Here is a 23,724-nt window from a genome sequence, read left to right on the forward strand (position 1 = left end):
CAAGGTTATGCACTTTCAATGCAGAAATGTAGTGGCAGCATAAAGCGTGTAACTCTGATGGACATTTCCACTCAGGCTTTTTCATATTCTGTGAAAGCAACTGTACTGAACATAAATATACACAAGCTGAATCCACATACATGCTCATAGCATAAACCCAGAAATTAATATTCTGTTGTCTTTTTTTTTTTTTTTTTCTTTCTACAGAACTTCCAGCCATCCCCAGTTTGCTGAAATGCCTTCCTGAATGTACAGGTATGCCCACGATCCTTGTAACGCAGGGCTTTCTTGCCATTATCATTACGATGATGGATGCATTTGCATTGTAAGTAAGGAGCACACACAAAATCAAGTGCTCACATTCGCCTACAGGTAAAGGCAAGAAAGCAGATTATGCTGGAGGTATTTATCCACAGCTTTCCCCGTTGTACAGTCTCCCAGGATCGTTTTATTCTGCTGTGGTGCTCAAAGACATCTGTCATTTTTTTAGGCGGGTGTGTTGATTGCCCAGGTTGTATCATTTCTAATGGTGCATTTTGCAAGTGAACATTTTTGCAACACATTCTTCAAGATACGCTCTTCGTTATGCAGCTCAGGGTCGCTTTTTTCAAATCACCCCTTAACCTTTACAACTCCCACGCGCATTCTCATTTTGTATAGGCTTGCAAATTTCCCAGCAGAGGAATATAGCTCCACCGGAGCACGCTGTACGCTTAAGCACTGTGAAGAACACAAACCCCTCTCCGCCCTACGCGGCTCCTCTCATTAGTAACGCCAGAGCAACAGCGACCTACGAAGCTGTCAGGCCTCAGCGAGGCTCATGAGGAAACACCCCTCGGAACGGAGCCCTCGCTGCGCGTTCCGGCTCTTTCTTTCTGTCTAGCATCGGCTCAGGAGTCGAGCTCAAACCACCCAAAAGCGCGTCCGGGCCAGCCGGGGTGCGAGCGGCTGCTGCCGGGGGGGCTCGTCCCGCTTGTGAGGCGGAGGACGCGGGGCGCCGGTGCCGCGGAGCCCGCCCGTGAGGCAGGACGAGCGGCCGGCACGCCGCGGGAGCCCAGGCGTAACCCCCCGCTCAGAGGGGTCCCCACCGCGCGTCCCCCGGCAGCGTTTCGGCGCAGCCCCCCGGCTCCCGCCCGTTAAGGCTCCGCCGCGGGTGCGGGCTGCTGAGAACGGGGCGGGACCGCGGCGGCGTGCGGCGCCCCGAGGCGAGGGCGAGGCGGGCGAGGCGGCCCCACCGCCGCACACCCCGGCCGGCCCCACGCCCCGCGGCGGGCGGAGTGGTGCGGCGCGGGGCGGGGCGGGGCGGGGCGGGGCGGGGCGGGGGCGGGCCGCAGCGCTACCGCCGAGTCCCGCAGCGGGGCCGGGCGCTGCCGCCGCCGCCGCTGCCGGAGCCCAGCCCCCGCCCCCTGCGCTGCGAGCGGCGCCCGGGCTGCCACATCGGCACCGCCGCTCCGAGAAGGCGCTTCGCGGAGCGGATCGGGAGCCCAGCGTGCCGGGAGATGGAGCCCCGCTTCTGCTGCCGCCGCTGCCGCCCCCCGGGACTCGCGCTCCGCCAGGGCCGCCGCTGCCACCGCCGGGACGGAGAGCGCGGCGCCGCCGTCTAACGCCGCAGCCCCGGCGGCGCGGCCGAGGGGGGAGGCGGCGCGGAGACCGCCGCGTCCCCGTCGCCCGCCGGGCCCGCGCGGCGCCGAAGCGCGGCCCCCTGCTCCCCGCCCTCCCCGCAGCCGCTTCTCCGCCCCCGCCCGGCCCTCGGCTGGGCTCCGCCGCCGGCAGCCGGGCCATGGCGGGGCGATGAGGGAGCGGCCGCCGCTGCCCGCAGGCTGCGTGGGGAGGCGGGGAGCGACGGGGCTGGGCGGCTCGGCGGCGCTAGAGCCGGCCGGCGGGCCGGGGGGATGTGGGGCGCGGGGGCCGCGGCGTTGCAGCTCCTCTCCCGGGCCGTGAAGCAGGCGGCGGCGCAGGGGGCCCGGCAGGACCTGGGCCGCTGGCTGTCCCGAGCCGCCGGGACGGCGGCGGGAGGCGGCGGCGGGGACGCCGTCGGCTTCGTCCCGGCGGAGGCGGCGGGGGCCGGCGGGCTGCTGCTGGGGCCCTACGCGGAGCAGGGCGGGCTGCCGCCGGCCGAGCTGCTGCTCTGCCAGCTGCCCGAGGCGGGCGGCGGCGGGCCCGGGCTGGCCGAGGCCCGGGGCTGGCGCTGCTCCTGCTGCCTGCTGGGCACCTGCTGGTGCAAGAGCTGCCTCAGCGTGTGCGTCCTGGCGGCCCTCTGCTTCGCCTCGCTCGCCCTGGTGCGCCAGTACCTGCGGGACCTGCTGCTCTGGGCCGAGAGCCTGGACAGCCTGGCCGGCGTGCTGCTCTTCACCGTGGGCTTCATCGTCGTGTCCTTCCCCTGCGGCTGGGGCTACATCCTGCTCAACGTGGCAGCCGGCTATCTCTACGGCTTCGTGCTGGGCATGGGGCTGATGGTGCTCGGCGTCCTCGTCGGCACCTTTGTCGCCCACGTGGCCTGCAAGCGGCTGTTGGCCCGCTGGGCGCGGGCCCGGATCCAGGGCAGCGACACGCTCAGCGCCGTCGTCCGCGTCGTGGAGGGCGGCAGCGGCCTCAAGGTGGTGGCCCTGGCGCGGCTGACGCCGATCCCCTTCGGGCTGCAGAACGCCGTCTTCGCGGTGAGTCCCGGCCCGGGCCCTGCAGCCAGGAAGAAGCTCTGGCTGGAAGGATGGCTCGCAGTGTAGTGGCCGCTGTCGCTGGTGGAGGTTGCCTCCTTTCCCAGGAGGAAACCTGGGTTTCTTTTAACAACAGCAGAAGCACCCCCCACCCCCCACCCCCCCCCGCCTGCTTGCGCTAGTCCGTGCTTGCAGAGGGACGGCGGGCAGGTTTTCGAGGCGCCTTGCTTGGTGACATTGCGTTACGAGTTGCTCTCAGGCTTTCAAGACTGTGTGCCAGTGTTAGAACGAAGCACCAGGGTGCTGTGTAGCAAAGTCTGCGGAGAACTCGACTGTTTTGAAGTGCCTGGTTTTTTAAAGTCATCCAAGCGGGAGGAAAAGTTGTATTTGTAAGCAGTCTTGCCAGATCTCCCTAAACTACTTTGTATAAACAATCATATTGGAAAGAAAGAAGCGGACAGATTAAAATTCTTACTCTGGTTGGTTGGTGTTTGTAGCATACGTCTGGCAAATCCATACAGCATGTTAAGTCCGTGCACGTGAGAGAGGACGCGTATCTTGGGCAGAGCAGTGAGATGCAGTGGCAGAGCTGAAAAAGGGACTGTGCAGCAGAATGGAACTGAAAGCAAGTTTAAATTTGAGTTTGGAAAGGGATTAGTCTTGCTTTTCTTTCTACTTCTGGATGCAGATTGGTATGTTCTTTAGTTATTTAAAATTTATAATCTTGCTGTCCCCTTTGATCATCTTAAAAGAGAAAGTAGAGAAGAACATGGAGGGTGTGCTTTTGAGTACCATCATGCTGATGATGACAATTTCAGACCCTCATCTCTTGAGTGCTTTGTCTGAAGGATCTGGTTTTGGCTGTGTGTTATGCCTCAGTTGTGTCTGCTAACTTGGTGATACTAAAGCAAACCAGATCCTGAAATATTTTAAATGTTTTACAGTAACTTACATTCTTTACTGTAAAAGACTCTCCAAAAAAGTGTTTTGGTCTGCCACTTTCTTATAGCACACTTTCCTTCTCCTGTCTGCAGTCCTGATCCTGTTCCCTTCTGAAGCACTTGCTTAATTTTGACAGGTCTATCTGGTTGAAATCAGTAGGTTACTGAAAACCAAATTTGACATTTCAGAAAAAAATTAATCCACACCATCTTTAGAGGTGATCAAATTAGAGAGCATCAAATATTTAAAATTGCTATGTGTAAGACTGGGTGTGCTGGGACATTTGTCTCAAGAGCTGCAATCTCTGTCTGTAAAAGCTGTAACAGGTTATGTTTTCTTTATAAGCAAGTATTTTGGTATGAATGAGAAGAACCTCAGCTGTTCCATTTATTTACTTTTACATTTATTTAGTTACTGCTGGACTGAGGAAGCTTAAACCCATGCAGCTGGGATCAGAGTCCCCCCCAGAGCCCAGGGTCCCAGTGTAGCAGATGCTGTAGCGTGACGTTCCCGAAGTGGGGAGAGCTGTTGTGCTTTGGTTGTTCACTGTTTCTGGGTGTCACCTGAAGTATTCAGCAGATGTTGTAGTATTGGATCTGAAGAACTGACCAGACAATTACAGAGTTAAAATGATTTCTGTTGGAAACATGATTCAGCAGACCAGTGCAGTATTAAAATGATGCTGTAAATCAGTGGTTTATATTCTCTTAAGTACTGCAAGATAAATCTTTTCCTTTCCAAGTGGAAGGTTTCAGTGTTAAAATAACAGATAGGAAATGAGATGAAAGCAGGTTCTTGATTATGCCAAGTAGCTTGGATGTTGCCTGCTAAAATTAGTTTGGGTTGCATTTATTACTCCAGATTTACTACTTTGCAGTGTAGTCAAATAAAGCATGGCGCGTTACATTTTTAACAGAGAACATTTAATATGAACTACAAGATTACTGAAAAATAAAAACGTTGCATGCAAATCAGGGAAGTCAAGGCGGTTTCTCGCTGTGAGTCAAGTTTAAGCTACATATAGAGTACAAAATGCTACCCACACAGACTGAGCTGTCATTTCTTTGAGATCTGACCTATTTGAAAACTTAATGTTTTACTGAAGTTTGAAATGCAAGGGGGTTTGGGGTGCCCTAACCATCTATCCATTCCCTGAGCTAGCAACTTCAGTAATGAATTTGAAAAGGATTGTTCTTAATAGTAGAGGAAAGAACAGTAAACTTGAGGAAACCTACGCGTCTTTAATTTTCCAGCAATCTGGTCTAGGTGTGTCTTCTATGTGCATATTTATAAGTAAACTGGAGACACTGAGAATACATAAATGAGAAGGAAGGGAGGAAGTGACACATGAGGTCTGGGGCAAGGCATAACCTTGATGTGGGAGGGGTCATCTGCAGGGCTGGGATTAATGGGTTTCGACAAGCACTTGTTCAGTGGTGTATACCATCTGCTCAGGGTTTTGGGGAGGCTGAATTACAGGAGGAGTGTAGAGAAGGAAGAGCTTCCTAACATTTGATTAGTGATGGGATCACATTATTTGAAATGCACAAGAAGAAAATTAGCACAAATTTCTTAGTTTCTCACCAGCCAGATGTGAACATGCTTCTTAGAGTCATTCTGCTGCTCTGGGAAGGCGCTGATATTGGGAGCAGTGGGGTAGTGCATTTACTTGCCTTTCTGGAAGACCTAGAAAACAGTCAACTGAAAGCATGTTTGTATTTCTCTTTGGGTGTGTTTTGCCTAATTGTCACTCCTTGTGATGCCAGTGTGGCCGTGGCTCTGGGGAGGGGTGATAGTTCTTCCTGAAGTGTTTGCCCACGCACAGCGCTCTCGGCAGCTCCGAGTGTTTTGGAGGCAGGCCTGTAAGGACGCCTGGTATGCAGGTTATTACCGCCTTCCCACCAGTGAGTCCCTGGAGTGAGATTTGTGCAAACACATTATTTGTAGTGCTAGGTGTAGGTTAGATCAGAATTCATATTTCTTTTTTTTTTTTTTTCCTTCCCTCTTTGAGAGGAATATCACATGGAAGAAATTGACTAAAAAAAAATATCTGAGTGTCTAAGAGTGCTCCTCTGGTTCCCGAAATGCACACAGTGAAATTAGAGTTGAAGAAATGGTACCTGCTTTGCAGGAACATGCAGGCTGCTTACTCTGCTTGTTGGAAAGTTGATAGCGATTTTTTTAGTTTGTTTTGGTTTTATTTGCTACATGGGTTTTTTGAGGACAACAAAAGCATCAGAATTGTCCTTTGCTCTTGTTGCTAAGCCTATCTGATCCAAAACATGGGGATTCATAAGCTGAGGGGAGTAGAATCTGCTGCAATCCCCGAAGGCATGTGAGTTCTCAACAAAGTCCTGACACAAGCGTTTATTCTTTGGCAATACTGAACCAAAGGTGTCAGCTTCAAAGAATACACAAAAGTTTTACCAGACAAAGTCTGTTCAAGGCTTAGTGAGAGAGTTTCTGCCTAATGCTCTTGTCACCAGAGCAATTAGGTAGTTCTTAACTTCATTTAAATACATAGGTATGGCCCGTAACACAACTGCATCCATGCTTGCTTTGAGACTTCTGTTAATTTTTTGCTGTCTCGAGCTTTCACTAGAAACAAGTCTTGGTAGCCTCTGGCAGCTTGGCCATGCAGACCCCAGTCTGGCAGGTTTATAGAACAAGTAAAGTTCATAGAAGGCAAAATATGGAAAGCTGTAAGTTTTATTAAAAATTCCTCAGGTTTCTTAGGTGGGAACGCAATCTGCTTCCTGTGCCTTCTGGGTGAAGGGATACCACTGCAGGCCTAAACCAGGAGTTAAAAGGGCACCTGCAAAATTTCCTCTCCCTCTCCTTGGGCTTCCCACTAAAATGAAAGCTCAGTTGCAGTCCAGCATATCCATTGGCAGCCTCCACTTTGTTTGGAAACAGTCCCTCTCATGACTCAGGAGGTCCAGTTGCTTCAGGACAGATCCAGATGTGCAGATGTGTTGCTCTGCAACCACAATGTCCTTAATATATATACAGAAATGAGAGGTGCCTGGGAGTGTTAAAACAATCTTTGGGAAATTTCCCAGCTCCTTTAGATTTAATAACAGTGTCCTACTTAGCAGATCTTCCCTCAGCATTAGTATTTCAGGGACTTTTAATAGCAGCTCCTTCATTCCCTTGGCAATATGGGAAGTTTCGCTTGTGCATTCTTATTACATGGCCCAGATTACTAATGCTTTTTTTTTTTTTTTTTTTTTTTTTTTTTTGAAAAAAGTCTTTTTGAAGCATCGGTCAAATGTGAAGTTCTGACATAATTATGTATTGTTTTTTCATTATAAATCTAAATCAATCTTGTATAGAGAGGGAAATGTATTATTTGGATGCTACTATATATTTCAGTCTGTGGGAAGTATAATTTGCAGTGTGAAGTTTGGAATTGGCTTACTGGGTCTTGTTCCAGTGAATTAATCGTTATGCTTCATTGCATTCTCTTCCTCCATTGCCCTTCCCAAAAACTTTCCACTGATACTACTTAGAGCTCCAAGAATTCAGCACTGTGACTTTGGTAGTAACCAAAGTTTAAGAATAGTAATTTCTTGCTCTTCTCTTGTCTTTGACACTGTGCAAAACTGTCAAGGTCAATAATTTCCACGTAGACTTCCAGTGTTAGGGGCTGTTCTTAGTTAGAACTTGTTTCATTACAATGTGATCAACTGAATTGTCTGGAAAATTCCTTAGACTGCTTGTTTCAAAATTGCCCTTTTCATACTAATTTTTAACCTATGGTTTTCTCCTGTTTTCATTTTGCTTGCATAAATACCTTTTGACCTCTGGGCTTTTGCATTTAGTATTTCCCAATGGCTGCTGATACTAATTTAGCTAGTACTGTGTACTTTGTTCCCAGATAAACTGTCCACATATTGACTCAACAGAAATTTCACACCAGAGAGGAAAACACCTTGAAGTATTATTAGTGGTTTTTCCAGAGAAACTAACACAAGCTATAGCCACATGTACTGTTTTGTTCACTAATTAAAATGTGATGCTAAAATACCTTTGGTAGGAAATCTTAATGATACCCATGTATATCAGTATATAGATAGATATTGCTCATAGAGATCACTGATAGATATATGTATCTTAACCAGCTATATAACTTCCCTTGTAGAGGCAAATTGTATCTACTATTCTGTTTAACTAGATTGTATTTAGTACAGTGACGTTTTGAACAGTTGCCTTTTATTAGTTGCCATACATGTAAAATGCAAAGCAAATAGATTTTTGCTTTAGATCTTCACATTTGATAAAGTAATTTCTTCCCGCAAGCAAATTCTCATAAATTGTAGGGCTCCATTCACCATGAAGAAATAAACATTTTCAATGAACAGTATAATTGCATCTTTAGTTAATGACTTTTACACAGAGATGTTCCATAATGTAAGATTGAATGAAATAAAACCTAGTAACTTTAAAAAGGCCAGATGAAAACTAGCCACATACTGTTTTGTTGTATTATCTTAAGATTCATGCACAGTGGAAAGTTTTGGTGAAGGAACGTAAGAAATTCCTTCATTATTTTGCACAGATGGTTGTGGGAGTGGCAGTCTGGTTGTTTGTGCATGTAGATTGTGTTGAAGCTGTACTTGATTTCTTACGTTGTCTTTTACTCAGATTACAGATCTGTCATTACCCAACTACCTGATGGCTTCCTCAGTTGGGCTGCTTCCTACTCAGCTCCTGAACTCATACTTGGGCACTACCTTGCGTACCATGGAGGATGTGATTGCAGAACAAAGTGTTAGTGGCTATTTTATATTCAGTTTACAGGTAAGTTAAAATAATTGCTTTCACAGACCTTGGTGACAGTAACGTCAGTCTATTTATGACTGCTTGGGTAAGCAATTACTCTTGGCGGTCATCTTCTTGTGGTTGAATTTATTTCTATAGCCCCCTAATATCTTGCTCATCTTCTGTATCAGCCGGATTCAAGACAGAATTTTTCTTCTGGAGGCAGTAGACAAGTTTCCTTCCTGTCTCTTCAAGTCATTGAGTCTTTGCTTTGGAAACTGCATGCCCATAGAAATGGGTGGGAGACAGATTCAGTATTGCTGGTTTGTCTTTTAGGTTGTACAGCCTGAAGTGTAAAAGGGGTGGGCTGCAGGAGGTTTGGGGGAATGCATGTCTCGGGGGTTAAGAGCTGCTTTCTGTTGGTGTGACAGCTCCTAGTCTGAGGCAGCCAACCTCTTACAGACTGAGTCAAGCAGGTATGGCATGTGGTATTCAAAGGCAGCAGGTTTATAAAGTGTTTAATTTATAACTGTTACTGGTATTTTCAGTAGATTGTGTAAAGCTGAGCTGCTGTTTCTGTTTCACAGTCTTATTGACTCCCAGATACCCAGAGAAATGGGTTTTGAGGGTGCTGTTTTCTTTTGATTTTGTTTTCTTCTGTTAGAAAAGTTTAGTTCTCTCGTACTGTGCTTGACACAAAGCAGAACTTACTCAGTGCTCTCTTTTTTTTCCTTTCTGCCACAGTTTTGTCGAGTTTTCTTCTCCTGCCCTCTGTGGTAAATCTCCTGCTGATTTTTAGACTTGTCAGACCACCCCTATGCAAAAGCCTGTGTGCCACCAGCTGTGAAATAGTGTGTTCAGGGTGCATAGACCCAGCACCTGTGCAATGTTCAGTGTTAGCACTGAACACTCCAGATTTTGCATAGATATTGAGGATGAAAAGTGCTGTAAAAATACAATTTTGCTAATGCCTAAATCTGAATATCCTAGTTTTGCAAGTAAGTAAATTTCTGAGGAGTATCTAGTACCCGTACATGAGCTTAGCCGATGAAGTGATTTGTCAGTAAATCTTGGGGGTAAGCCTTAAGTCTGAGACTATTACGAGCATAGAGGTCATGAGTATTTCAGAAGCAGATGATATATTAAAATTTCCTGACAGTGCCAGTACTTAAGGCTGTGTTTGACCAGCAGTTACCATGGTTTGCAGACTTTCAGTTGGTACTGCAGTCATTTATCTTCCTCAGTTTTTACAATCATAAAGTTGATGTTTAACAATGTTAAGATATAAAACTAAGTCTAGGACCAGTTTAAGCCATTCCCCCCTGCTCCTAAAACTAGTGTGCTCTTAAATGGACCATATAATTTATAGGCTTCATAGAACAGGGTTATGAGTATTAAAAATGCTTTTGTAAATAACCTTGTAGATCAAAGAGAAAAGAAACGGTTAAGTGATCAGCTTTCATTTTAATTGTGAACTGTTATTTCCAGTATAGTATTTAGCGGTCTTTTCCCTTTTTTTTTTTTTTTTTTTTTTAATGACATTGACTCTCCTTTGAAGATTATATAGGTTGTAACGTAACTGTTGCTCAGATGAGCACTAGCTAGAGAGGGTTGAATATTTGAATAGGAATGCTCACCTCCTTGAGCAGTCCTTGGGACCTGACTGAATAAGTGAAGGGGAGCCTGTTAGTGGAGGAATTATTTAAGTTCTCCCACTTTCTCTCGGGCGTATGCCTGGTGCTTTGCTTGACTGGGCTTTGATGTGACTTTAATTTAGTGAATAGCTGTAAAAATCCTTCACATTTCATTGTTGTCTGTGTGTATATATTTTTTTAATTTATTTATTCATGTAGGGTACCAGGCTACTGGTAGTAATATTTCTCAAACCAGTCAAATTTAAATATGTGGGCAAGCTTTTAGAATAGGATTTTTCCTGTATATTCAGAACTTGGTGTCCATAGTCTCTTTTTGACTCTTACATTGGCCAGCTTTTGAAATGTATAACTTGAATTAGTGAGGAACATCTTTTCCACCACAGGGATAGTCAAGCAATGGAGCGTGTTGCCCAGAGAGGTGGTGAAATCTCTATCCTTGGAAATTTTAAAGACCTGACTGACAAAAGTCCTGAGCAACCTGGTGTGATCTTGCAGCCAGCCCTGCCGTGAGCAGCAGGTTGGGCTAGACTGCTAGGATGCCTTCCAGCTGCAATTATCCTGTGACAATACTTGTCAATCATCTTACTCGGTGATAGTCTAATATTTTGTATGTCATGCTGACAGGTGTTTTAAGTGGTAGTTCTTAAAGTTAAAGAAAACATAGCCCTACCAATTAATAATGAAGTTCAGATTTTGGACTCAAAACTTTAGGTTCTGTTGTAAACAATATAACCTTTCTGTTTTTTTGAAAGGAAGTCACAGATTCCAGCTAGTTTCATAAAACATTCTTAGAAAAGGTAGAGGAATTTACTTCTTTTGAAAGGACTCTCGCTATAAGACAGCTTGATTTTTATTTGAAGATTAATTATTTTTTTTTAAGGAGGATCTCAGCTGAAAACTTAACTGGTGTTTTATTGAAAGCAAAGGCCATCTCTGGGGAGTGCAGTGCATGCCAATGTCATTGAATGAGTAATTTCAAAACAAAAATGGTTGTTTAATTGTGATAACTTATGTGGTGAAAGTTTAAAAATTCTTAGCAATAAAATTCAGAGCAAAAACCTGAACTAAACCCCTAGTTATGGACAATATTTCTTCCTTAAACAAATGAAAGAACTCCCCACCACCAACATCCTATCACTTCCCTGAGCCATCCTCCAGAAACCAAGTTCTTCCCATACAGACTACTATAAGTAGCTCAGAAGCTCTGATTCTGTCCTGTTCAGTTTTGATATCCAAGAAGCAGCGTGACACGTCTGCTCTCTCTCTTCCACACCCCGGGGGAACAAACAAGAAGTCTTATTTCCTTTGGTCTGCAGCATCCTGTCTCTGCTGTTTTGCTAGTTGCAGATGCCCAGTACAATTTCAACCTATTATTCCCTTGGTTTGCGGCCAACAGCCCTTTTGATTTACAGAAGTGCACCATGTTGTTTCTTTGTGGATACATTTTTGCCGAGAGAGAAGGTGAAGGGATTACTTTCTAACAAATAGTGGATATCAATGGAAGAAAGAATCTTTCCTAAGTGGTAGGTAATGTCTGTGTTCTGATATGCTATTTATGTTTGTAGCATATGTAGGATTAGAGCCACTCATTGGTTAAGTTCATCTCCCTTCTGATGTCTTGCCTGTGAAGCACTGAGTCATCAGATGCCTCCATGAATCTTTGCACCGATGACTTTTGTTTTATTCAGAACAGTTGCTTTGTATTCATGCTTACAGTTTATATAGCCTACAGCACTCTTTTGTTTTATTTGCAGATTGTCATAAGCATAGGACTCATGTTTTATGTTGTTCACCGAGCTCAAGTGGAACTGAATGCAGCTATTGTAGCGTGTGAAATAGAAATGAAGACATCGCTTGTTAAAGACAGTCAACCAAGCATCAGTGGTTCAACAACATACTGTAACAAAAGGACAGTAGCGTTCTCTGGAGGAGGTGTCAATATTGTGTGATATCAAGTATTAATAAAGTAAGGTGTTGGGAACCTAAGCTATTGCCTAGAAATATCTATGGACAATTAAACAAGTTTTAAAAAAAAATAATTACAAGTGGTTACAGGTTGTACTGTGGCACAAACCAACCGACCAGCTCTTCAATTGCACACGGGGTGACTTCTAGCAAGAAAAGAGAGATGGCGAAGTAACTTAAGATGTAAATGCAAATTTGGTTGCACCTTTGGTCGTTTATATGCCTGTCAGGCCTGTAGTCTGCACTTTAGGTTTTTTCCTTTGCTCCTATAAACTGAGAAATGCTTCTATAAACTGAGAAGAGTAGCACAGAGGGAAATATTTTTCTCCTTAGCATTATTTATAAGGCTGAATAATTATATGCAGTAGAATTTTATTACTGATAAAGATGAATGAGAAGGTATGCAATTCAATGTATGTTATTCTTGAATGTGCTGTTGCTTTAGAATTGCTTCCAGAACTTGGAGTGTATTATTTAGCTAGTGATGGGACCATTTGGCTTCATTTTTTGATTTTTTTTTTTTTAAAAAAAGAGCCCTATATAAAATTTTGGTTGAATGTATTTTTGTAAGTCATTAAAAATGTTGCAGAGCCATGTGTATGTATTCACACAAGCTTAAATCCTACATTGTGGGACTGAAGTGCTCTTAAATAACATTTTAAGTTACACTGTGTAATATGCAAAGTAAAAGGAAAAATACAGAAGTTATAATAGATTGCAGTGACTATTTGAAGGAGACTTCATGATCTAACTGTTGCATTGGTTTTGCCACCTTGGTGATTGTAACAAAGGGCTGTTCAACGTTAGTCCTATTTATAGTATTTTTAATTGTTAAAAGGATGGAGTTTTTAAACTCGTGTGAGCGCATGTAATAAGGCTTCCAGAACAGGGAGCTAAATATCTCCTTTAAACAGAACGATGGGATACTGACAGTGCTAATTTTACATGAAGGTGGCCTTTATTTTGTAAGTGAATCCCCCTCCCTTTAAAAAGCTTTAAAAATTCACTTTGGTTGGCATGTTTTTCTCTAAATTTTTACATTTTTTACAAGACGCAATCTATTATAAAGTTTGTGAGAGTGAAGAAATGAAAACTAGATGTTTTCCTTGGAAAATTAAATAATCCAGTAATGGAGGAGGACAGTAATGTCTGAGACTCAGGAATTCTGACTCCATTTTTGCAAGATAACACTGTATTGGATAATTCTCCTTTTACGTGTGCTGTGGACTGTTTTTCACTGCGTTTGAATAGACTGGATAACCTGAAAGTATCGTGTGTGTGTGTGTGCAAAAAGGAAAACAATAATGCCTGAACATGATGTCCTGTATGTGTGAGTTTTGTGTAGATATACATACCATTGTTCAACTGCTCGAACATGCGCAAGTCATCTGATACAAAAATAATGTAATGTATTGCTTATTTTATAGTTATTTTGTGTAAGTTTTTAAGGATGCTTTCAGTCTTCAAGATTTTGTGTTATTTTCTAACAATATGACTGTGCCTCCTTTTTGTAAGGCTGCAGGGCCCAAGCATTTTTGTCTTGCTGAGAATAGCAGGTCTTCGAGGTCATTGGGAAGCGGAGATTTGATAGCCTCTAACAGTCTTACTGGGAGGATGTACGCTACTCGCATAACTTGACATCTGCGCATTCCTTGGTAGTGGAAGTTCAGTTTTTTCCCTTTAAATACATATCCTTTGCAGACTGCTGTTCTTGGGTCTTGTGACCTAAGGAACTGAACTAGTTAAATGAAACAACAAAGTTCAGATTGTCTCCTTTTTGTTGGTTTGGGTTTGGGGTGGGTTTATTTTTGGTTGGTTGGTTGGTTTTTGAAAAGGCAATCTGTATATACCTGGAAGTGTTCATTTACACATACCTGCCTCTGACAGCTCCTGTGTGAAAACAAGAGAGCCAGATAACTTTCTGATGGCGTTATTTGTCATCATCGTATAATTGAGCCCTTTCTTAACTAAAGGTTTTTTATTTTTTTTTGTTCCTTGGAAAGAACAGTCCTTCAATAAATGAACTGATCTGAACTTTGCTCCGTCTTGCCAAATGAACAACAGTGTTTTGAAGAGGGTATCTCTTTCTTTGCATTTTTAAACTAACTTAAGGTTGTGTTGATTATTCGAGAACATTTCCCAAATATGTATTTTGAAGTGCTTTTATTTCCATGACATTTTGTAACCAGAGTAACTTCACTATGTGAACACTTTTGTAGTATGGAATTAGTTCTTAAGATTTTTGCATTTTGCTTGATACTTGTAATATTTGTGTACAAGTTAATGGGAAATGTGCATCAAAAGGAACTTTTCTGTACCATGCCAATCATAATTTTATACAATAAATTCACTTAAATTTCTTTAAAGGAATATGTATTAAATGATTTAAGTTGCTATGAGGTAGTTGGAAAGAAGGTGCAGTGGAGCTTTGTCTTTATGTGTGCGTGCCAAGTTAGTTGTCTATGTTGAAGGAGTAATAAGTTAGGATTTAAGGATGACTTCCATGGGTTGGGGATTTACTGACAAAGGAAAACCACTTGGTTTATATTTTTTAAAATAAATACATGCTTAATTCTTTTAAATACTTTGAAGGTGAGGTATTTATAGCTGCCTTTTTGATAGAAGAATGAGCAGAAGTGTGCCTATAAGAAATGTGCTACTGAAGTGAAAAAGGATGATTTTTTTTTGAATGTAGAAGTAGTAAAAGTGATGTGATTTTTTTTGGGTTTTTTTAATACTTTCCCTACCTAGTGCAATTAAAAAAGAAAAGGCTATGAATCTAGTTTAAATAATAGGTGGCAAGTCACTTCAATGAATGCTTTCTGAGTTGCCATGAAATGTACATAAATTGCAGGTCATGCAGAAGAAGGAATCTCTCTCAGCTGCATAACACCAGTTTTCCTTCCTCCTTGTGGTAAGTGCAACTGTGTAATAAATTTGTCAAAATTTAGCTTTCTACTACGCACCTGTGAGGAAAACCCTTTCGTGTCCAAGAGCTTTATATACTATTTTCACATTGATTTTTGCACGGTAACTCCAGCAAACATTGCCAAGGTCAAGTTTGAAGAATGGAAGAACTGGTTTCTTGCATGGTGTGTGGCTGGTGTCACGTTTGCGTTTAATTTTCAGTTTCCCACCCAAAGCTGCTATGATTTGGATTTTGACTGACCAAGATTTCTGGAGTCATCAGTGGCCTTGCAAATAATCTAGGATAAAATAGTTAAGATGAAATACTATAAATGTATTTCCATTGACTATGTGGTCATTTTTAACGACAGAAGCAAATAGCTCAAGTAGCTCTGTGACAGGCTTCCACTATGATTAATTCATACCAGTCCCATGTACATAAGAAGACAATGGTTTGAGCATGAGGGAATATGAAAAGGGAGTGCAGAGGGGGAGCTGATGCAAATTCTGCCTCTGCTGGGGAAAGGAGCTTGGTCCTGTCCTCTCCAGTCCTGCAGAATTAGCAATGTGCCTGGCAGCACAGGGGTGATGGGTCTACTGCATCCTCTCTTCATGGTCGTTAGTGTTTGTCTTGCAGTATCCTGTTGTATTGATTTTTAATTTATTAGTGATATGTAACAAGAACTAATTGAGTGGGCACTTGCAATCCTATGCCTTTCCTCCTTCAATACATTATTGTGGTTTATTACTAAACTTAAATCTACATTTTAATAAAGACTTGTGTTTGTTAATGTAGTTAAGTCCTGCTTGCTAGCCAAGTGACTAATGTGTAGTTGATTGGATTCAGAGTCTCAATTCATTTGGAAAATTATTTGGGCAAGAGTTACTGTTTTGAGTGTCTAATTATTTAGGACTTTAGATACATTGCAAAATAAATTAGCAGAATAGATTTATTGTACAAAGTTTTCTGGTTTTGTTTGGGTTTTTTTGTTGTTGTTGTTGTATTTTGTTGTTGTTTTGTTGTTGTTGTTTTGCTTTAGAAAAAAGATTGTTAGCAACATAGCAGAGAGAGGATGTGTTCTGTCCTGATCCTGAGACTTGAATACTGGGTGTCATCCTTTTTGGGAGATTAGAATATTGCCAAGATGTAGCACGTGTAAGCTTGGGTGCATCAAGGTAATTAGGTGCCCATTTTGGTGAAAAGGATGTAAACCCTGTATCTTCAGGCCAGCATGGAAAGTTTTTTTTGTCATACAATCTACAGAGCTGCACAGCTTGGCATTGGTGAGTGCAGTGCATTGCTTCCCATCGGAATCTAGAGAGCTACAAGATTTCAAGCTGCAGGGGAGGAAATAATAGCCAGCACAGCAAACAGTTTGGGTAGGTTAAACTAACAATGTTGCCAGAACTGTGAATACATGAGAGTGCCTTGTTTTCATAATTGCCAGGTACTTTCACAGCTTCTGCTTCCTTCCACTGGAGGGTAGCTGGGTGGCATCACCTAGAGGTAGGTCAGCGTTTTGTCTTCTGGAGAATTTTAGCATGCTTTGACTTTCAGACTTCTTTACTTTTGAAATAGTATTTTGCCAAATTTTGCTGTAATTTCTCTAAATAGAAAATTTTAGTTTGTTCCAGTAACAGAGCAAGATCAGCTGGGGTGCAAACATGTATGGACCAAGTGATGTTCATGTATGTGCACCTGGCCTAAGAAGGAACTTCTGTAGGGCAATGTGCATGAGCTCAGTTTGCTGAATGCGAGGTGTTTCCCTCTCTTCCACTGAGCTATAACTGTTTCCCTTACAGGCTGTGGGTGGGAGGAAGGAAGGAAGGAAAGGCCTGTGGTGATGGACTATTTTAATAGCAAATTTTCACTCTCTGCCTTAGAAACTTGGTTGCTTAAGATCACAAATATTCTGCGTTTAATGTGAGAAGCAGTAGGTGGTGAGGGAATAGACTAATGAATTCTCTCACTGTGATATTTGTGAGGGAGTAATAAATTGCTTCAGTATGAAGTGAAACACCCAGATTATAGAAGGGTGGTTTTTTTGCTGGATTTTTGGGCGTAGGGAAGGGTGAGGGTGGTACTACTGGAAGCAAATGGCACTGAAATGGCAGCAATATGAAGTTACTGCTGATTCTTTTGAACCGTGAGTTATTATGACTGTTTCAGATGTCTTTTACAGCTATGGGGAATAGTGTCTCAGAAGCAGCTAAGAGTAAGAGTTTTAAGTGAGAGCATCTCTGCTCCTGGAGGGCTGCTGAATACGAATCTCTCTTTCCAGGGCCTGCTTTTATAACCTGGGCTGGCAGTGCCCAGACCAGAAGCTGTGGATAGCTCTCATTAAAGGGGGACATTTGCTGCCTTTCTGATATTTTTTGCAGCAAAAGTATATGGCAGATGGTTTGCCTGCCTGAAAGGCTTCCTTTTTGCTCTCGCACTGCTTTGCCTAGCTCAGGTGGCAGCTGAGCGAGGAAGAGCTGTGCACTTGCCATTTGCTTTTCCACCAGGCAGGGAGGCAGATGTTTCTGAGTTGAAGCCAGAGGTTGCTCTGTGTCTTTCATTCTCAAACACTTTCTGCACAGCTTCTTTTCTCTATGCTTTAAAAAAGCTCCACCCCCCCCCACCCCCCCCACCCCCCCAACCCCACACCCAAGAAACCTTTGGAACAAGTAAAATTCATGCCTTTAAATGAATATTCTGTATATTCTCCTGCAGATATCAATAGATGTATGAGATGATTGTGTTCAGCCAGCTGTAGTAATCTCTTCCATGCTCAGTGACTTCTGCAGGAAACAAAGTTCTCCAGCCATGGAGCTTACTAGGGTGCAGTACTATGGCAGCCATGAAGGGATTTTCTTGCTGTTTACACTATTGAATCACTGAGTTCCAGTCATCTTAATGCTGCAGTGAATTTTAGGGTTTCACAATTGTGGGAACAATACCAGTGTGCAGCTCCAACATCACGTGCGTTGGTATTTTACAAGCACTTCGTGTTGGCTTTGCTGCATTTTGTGGGAAGGCTGCACTGGTTGTAACATGATGTGTGTCTTGTCCAGGTTTTGGCAAGAGTACAGGTATTTTGATTTTTGGTGCAGTGTGTTGAACTTTATTTCATTAGATACAGCAGGCCTCTTTCCCCCTACCCCCACGTCGACCACAATGGTTTACCAGCTATATGGTTATTGCTTAATTTGCAATCAGACAATTCTGCTATGCATACATGCTGGTCCAGCATTGAACAGCTCATTTTCTGTGGCTGGCTCCTTTCAGCTGAGGAATTTGTCTTTTTTTCCAGCTACGTCACTCAGTCGCATGAAAGACATTATCTGTCCTTGCATATGATGCTTCCTTAGATTAGGTTGGGTATGACCTTGTTCTTTCAAACAAATTTTGAGGTGGGAAAATGGCAGGGTCTGGAGGAAGAACCCTGAACTCCCTAGAGCCCCTGGCATTTGCACTGGGGAAAAGAGCCTTGTGGTAATGAATTTTAGAAATGTTTCCATAAAGAAGCAGTTTGAGACTGGAATTGAAAACTTAGAGGAGGAGGGAAAAAGTTGCAATTAGTACAAGGGTATTAGTATACTTACCAGGAGGTAAAAATCCTGGCAGCTATAATTAGACAAGGTTATTCTCCCTTTTCAGTGAGTCATTCCTTAGAGAATGGATTAAATGTATTTATTTTTTAAAAACCCTTTTCACTTGTTAAAACCTGAGTAGAAAAATGAGAGGGAGTCACAGAAGTATGTATTAACAATGCAGAAAATGCAGACTTGTAAAGATTACTGAATATTAACCTTGAAGCAAGGCAGAAATTCGCTTCTATAGGTGGCAGGTATGTTGGTACAAATCTTCTTTCCTTCATTATATCTGCTCCGATAAACAGTAAAGGAAAGGTAACCATGTAGTGAAGCATGGATACATTTGTATCACATGGATTTTATTCTGTTGGGGAAAAAATCCTTGGGGATTCAGTTTTTTGGGGTTGCATGTGGTGCAGAAGTACTTGGTGTACATTTCCTGCACTCCATGCTGACTGTGTATGGGCCACTTCTGTGTCTCAGAATTGGCCAAATGTAAAGCTTGCGATCATGTGGCATAGGCCTGAGCAAATAATTTCTCCCTATTATCAGCACGTTTTACCAGATTGGAATTTGAATAAAGGAAATTTGGGAGATGCACCTGTATTTTCTGATAATGGATATCATTATCCTTAAAGCTATTTAGAGTGTTTCAGGTACCCTTGATGGAAGCCCTATGCAGATGTAATGGGTGATTGCATTTGCCTAAGAGGTTTTTTTAGGAGAAAACCTATTTCACCTAATATTTAAGCATCATCATATTCAAGTTGTGGGAACTTCTGCCTCAAACAAGTGAGATCATATTGATCAGCTGAAGCTCCTGAAAAGCAGTTTGTCTCCAGGTCACAGCATTATAGAGCAACGAAGGTTGGAAGGGATGTCATCCAGCCAGCCCCTGCTCAGGATCACATTCGGTTAGATCAGGTTGCCTGAGGGCTATGTCCAGTTGAGGCTTGAATATCTTCAAGGGTGGAGAATCTACAAGCCTGGGTGACCTGGTCCAGTGTTTGACCAATCTTATAGTGAAAGAATTTTTCCTCATACTTGGTCAGATTTCTCATGTTGCGGTTTGTATCCATTGCCTTCTCTCCTTCACTGAGTACCTCTGAGAAGTGCCTGGTTCTCTTGCCTGCCCATTATGTAGTTAAAAGACAGCAGGTGAATGGGAGCTGGGAGCCTGGAGCTGGGAGCCACAGCTCCCTCAGAGGCTGCTCCTGCCTTGCCCTGGCCTGCAAGGGCCCCGCTGGAAAGAGCAGAAGGTGCTGGCGCGAGGGCTGGTGCCTGGAGGGTTGGCACCACAACAGGGAAAATTGGCTGGGCAGAGAGGAGAGGTGCAAAATGTCATGTTCATACATGCAGCCCCGCAGGTCAAAGAAATGCAAAGTTCCTTGGATTTGTTGTCTCTCTGCTGTTGTAATGAAATGCACGCGCTTTGTATATTTATATTGCAAAACAGTTATTTGTGCAAGAAGGTCATGGATGAGGAGCAAGGCATCTCTGAACTCTGACTTGGCTAAGTTACAGCTGGAGAACAAATAAAAATATGAAATGCCAAGTGACATCTCAGACTAATTTTGTTTTTATCCTGCTGTTGAATATGCGCTTTTGCATGATGAAGTAACATCTTAGACACGTCTCCAAAACTTGAATTTTTGAATTGTTGTATTTAATTGCTTACACAAAATATCTATATCATATATTATTTCATTCCAGAATTTTCTTATAAATGCCATTGAAATTATGAAACTGTTTTTTTTAAAGTATCAACTTCAAGTAATATCAGGTAAAATAACATCAGAATATCAGCTATTCAGAACAGAGTGTTTTTCTTCACAGAGCTAAATGTCTACAATAATGACAATTGATGCAAATGTTTAGACATTTGCAAATATATATTTTAAGTGCTGTGAAATCACTGTGAGTCATTTACAGGCCTATGCAGCCCCAGCAATTGCTTTATCTTTTCTATTGTTTAAGGGTAGTGGGTATTTAACAGTAGCAGGACATGGTAATGCTAACAACATGAGAAGAAAATAATTTGTCTGAACTTCTCAAAGAACAGTGAAAGTCCTGTCATGCGTAACAAGTATTGCACACCCAGAAACCAGTTTTCCTAAAGTACCATGGTGCCTAAAGGGTGTGTGAAGCCAAGTACCAAGGGTCTCCAAAGCTTTTCAATGCCCAGTACCACTGAACATTTCTGACATTTGCCAGTGCTTTTTGAGAGGTGATCTACATCTTTGCCTTCTGACCTGCTAGCATCTGTATCAGTCTGTGTTGCCCAGCATTCAGTGAGGTACAAGAGGATTAGAATGGGAGTGCTCCGATACCTTCTGCAAAGCAGCAATTCCCTGGTCCTGATTCCCATCGATTTCTGAGCTTGGCAGCTCTCAAGAATCTTCACTCATGATGAATCAAGGTACTGTGACAAAGGTGTCATGCCTCTTGGAGAGGGACTGTCTCTTGCTGAGTTGCCTCAGGCATGCTTACCTCTAGTTTGGAACAAAAGAATTAAAATTTTATATACTTTTCTTAATCTTGCCAAACCCTAATCTACCTAGATGTCATCATTTAAACACAGACTGCAGAACAAGCTTAGAAGTACACTGAATTTAATGTAAATCACGAGTGAAGGCTGTGACCGTATTGAAACACTGGACAGTGAACCAGACCTCCTCCCTACTAACATCTTAAATTATCCAACCTAAATCATGTGAGGCTTGTGAGCTGGAGCTGCAATGTAGTGCAAAGCAAAAGTGCTGCTTGCTATATATGGTTTAGCTTTGCTCTAGAGATCTCTCAGCATATGTCTGAGATGATCTTGAAGAAGGTAGTGCTGACGCATTTTGCTTGTACTCTTCGTACTACATACAGGAAGAGAGAGGAGGTGCGGAACAAAGAGGTTAGGAAATCAGTTGTATCATATATATATATGTGATTGAAGATTAAGTAGGCTCACAATCTTGTGATCTGAGGCACGCAGGCGTTTTGGACCTCAAAATACATTTCTTCTTGATCTGACCAAAGAAACAGCAGCAGTGCAATTTTACAATTTTAATCTGTAAAACAATTTTGCACAAGGGTTTTTGTGGGATGCTGTGTCCATGTGCTTACAAGTCAAAAATCCTCTTCTCAAATTCCTGTCCTTGCAAAAATCAGCCTGAAAATCTGGCCCCAGGGAGTGCTTCTGTGAAACTAGCTCTGAGATGCTGCACTTGTGTCTTTGCTGGGAGGAACATCAGGAAGACATACTGCCAAATCAGCCTTGTGATTGCCTTCAGTAGCATCCTAGCTTTATGCCTCAACACATTTGTCTTTCTAAGGATGTTTCTGATTCACGGTAGGTGAAGGGAAGCACTCATTGTTGAAGGCAATGCCATTAGTTGCCAAAGACTGGCTTTGATGTCGGCTTGGGATAAAGTTTATTTTATTTAGATATAACTCCTTTCAGTAGTCTGCAGCATGCACGATCAGTCTTCAGCTGCTACTTGGAAGGGCTGAAATTTTGCAATAAGAAAGCAGTAGCAATAAGAAAGATTTATTATCTTGTATCAATAGTCTTACAATATTAACTTCACATGGATTCCAAGAACTCTGTGTTATGTTTAGATTTGTGTTGTCTGATGTATACTTAACAGTTTGTGGATTTAATAACATATCAAAATATAGATGGAGCTCGCTCTGGAACTAGCTGGATTATCTCATTGTAAGAGACCAGAACAGGAGCAAATGAAAAGCGTAAACAGTTGTATCTTATAATTTAAGTAAAATTTAATTTTATATAAATGTAATATTATTTTATGTTCATATATAGATGTATCAAATCTCTAGCTCCTACTAGAAAATGCTTGGGTGAAAAAAGCAGTATGCTGAATATCCAAACGTGGAGGGATGAGAGAGAACACCCCCACTGTATCTGACATCCTCCCCTTGTTCTGGGTAATCAAAAAAACACCTCATTTTCCGAGTGTCTTCATGTGTTCAAGGGGTTTAGATGTTACAAATCTAACAGGATGCGGGAAAATTGATTAAAAGATTCTCTTTACATTCATCTTTAGAGATGGCAAATAAATTCAACAAATATTTAGTCAATATTAGTAGAAAATTTTAGAAATATTTAGAAATACTAGTAGAAAAGAACCAGCTGCTTTTCCCTTCATTCCTCCTCCACTTTGAATATATGGATGAACTCCCAAGCAGCATTTCTGGAAAATTGCATAGTTTGGACTTAACATAACTAAGGTCTGAACCCAGCAGAGAGGGCTGTACAATAAGGTAAGTTCATGCATCTTTGCAGAACAATGGCTTAATAAAATAGTGCAATATCCCCCAAAGAAAAGTCTTGTGTTAAATGCGACATGAACATTTGTAAACATTTCACTTTAAACATTCTTTTAATAATCAGAATAATATTCAGTGGAGAGTAATTAATACATAATAAAAAGATATGTTGATTTATTGTGAGCTGCAGAAGATAAACCCCCTTATCCACTTCTTGTAGAACAGTGTGTTACAGTCTAGGTCAGAATGAATTAAAAAAGCCCCTGTTCTCTGAAACTAAGGAAATTTCTAGGTAGGTAGGCTACATGGAGGCAGACAGCCAGCTTTTGGTACAGAGCTCATTTTGAGCATCTTTTTCCCTTCCCCCGTTTCCTACTCTCAAAATGGATTCTTTGTATTGACAAGGTCAATATCTGTTAAAGACTTCTTTAGTTCAGTTTTTTGAAAGGGTCATGTATTTCTGAGGATTAGGAATCTTTTAAACTCCCATGGCAGCAGGACTTATTCCTGTCTCTTCAGTGGAGCTGCTTCTCCTGCAGTTTGTTTTGCCTTTGTAATGCTGTTTGCCTGGCTTTTCACTGGCAGCAGAAGAAAAGGCGAAGATCTGGTCAGCTGCCACATGCACCCCAAATTTGCCTGTAATAAGAAAACAACCTGATGCAAGAGTGATCACGATTTTTCTTCAAGAGGGGTGTTTTGGGATAGAAAACATTCTATCTGCTAACTCGACCTATTTGTGTGCGCATCAGTAATCATCTCTCTTCAGAACTAAAAAAAACCCAAACAACCCTCTGGGTCTTATTAGGAGCTTCCTCATGGTGATAACCAAGTTTGGCTAATTAATGTGAGAGATCGATTAGTGTGGTCAGGAGGGGAAGTTCTGGTCTGCAGTTTGTAATCTCCCTGACCACTTCTTCCCAAACAGGGATTTGTGCAGGAAAACACATGACTATTGATCTTAGTAACCTTGTGGTCTG

At 42.6% G+C, this 23,724-nt stretch overlaps 1 protein-coding gene across 1 annotated transcript; it reads left to right on the forward strand.

The window, feature by feature from the left end:
• Positions 1–1,610: 1,610 nt before the first annotated feature.
• On the forward strand, positions 1,611–14,340 carry TMEM64 (transmembrane protein 64; the record flags this gene model as incomplete). Its single annotated transcript, XM_056330489.1, has 3 exons — positions 1,611–2,657; positions 8,244–8,399; positions 11,770–14,340. Coding segments are annotated over 3 exons (1,398 nt in total), but the record flags the coding sequence as incomplete, so codon positions are not given.
• Between the last annotated feature and the right edge of the window lie 9,384 nt (positions 14,341–23,724).

The sequence above is a fragment of the Falco biarmicus genome, chromosome 3 (assembly GCF_023638135.1).
Source record: "Falco biarmicus isolate bFalBia1 chromosome 3, bFalBia1.pri, whole genome shotgun sequence".
In the NCBI taxonomy this organism is placed as follows: domain Eukaryota; kingdom Metazoa; phylum Chordata; class Aves; order Falconiformes; family Falconidae; genus Falco; species Falco biarmicus.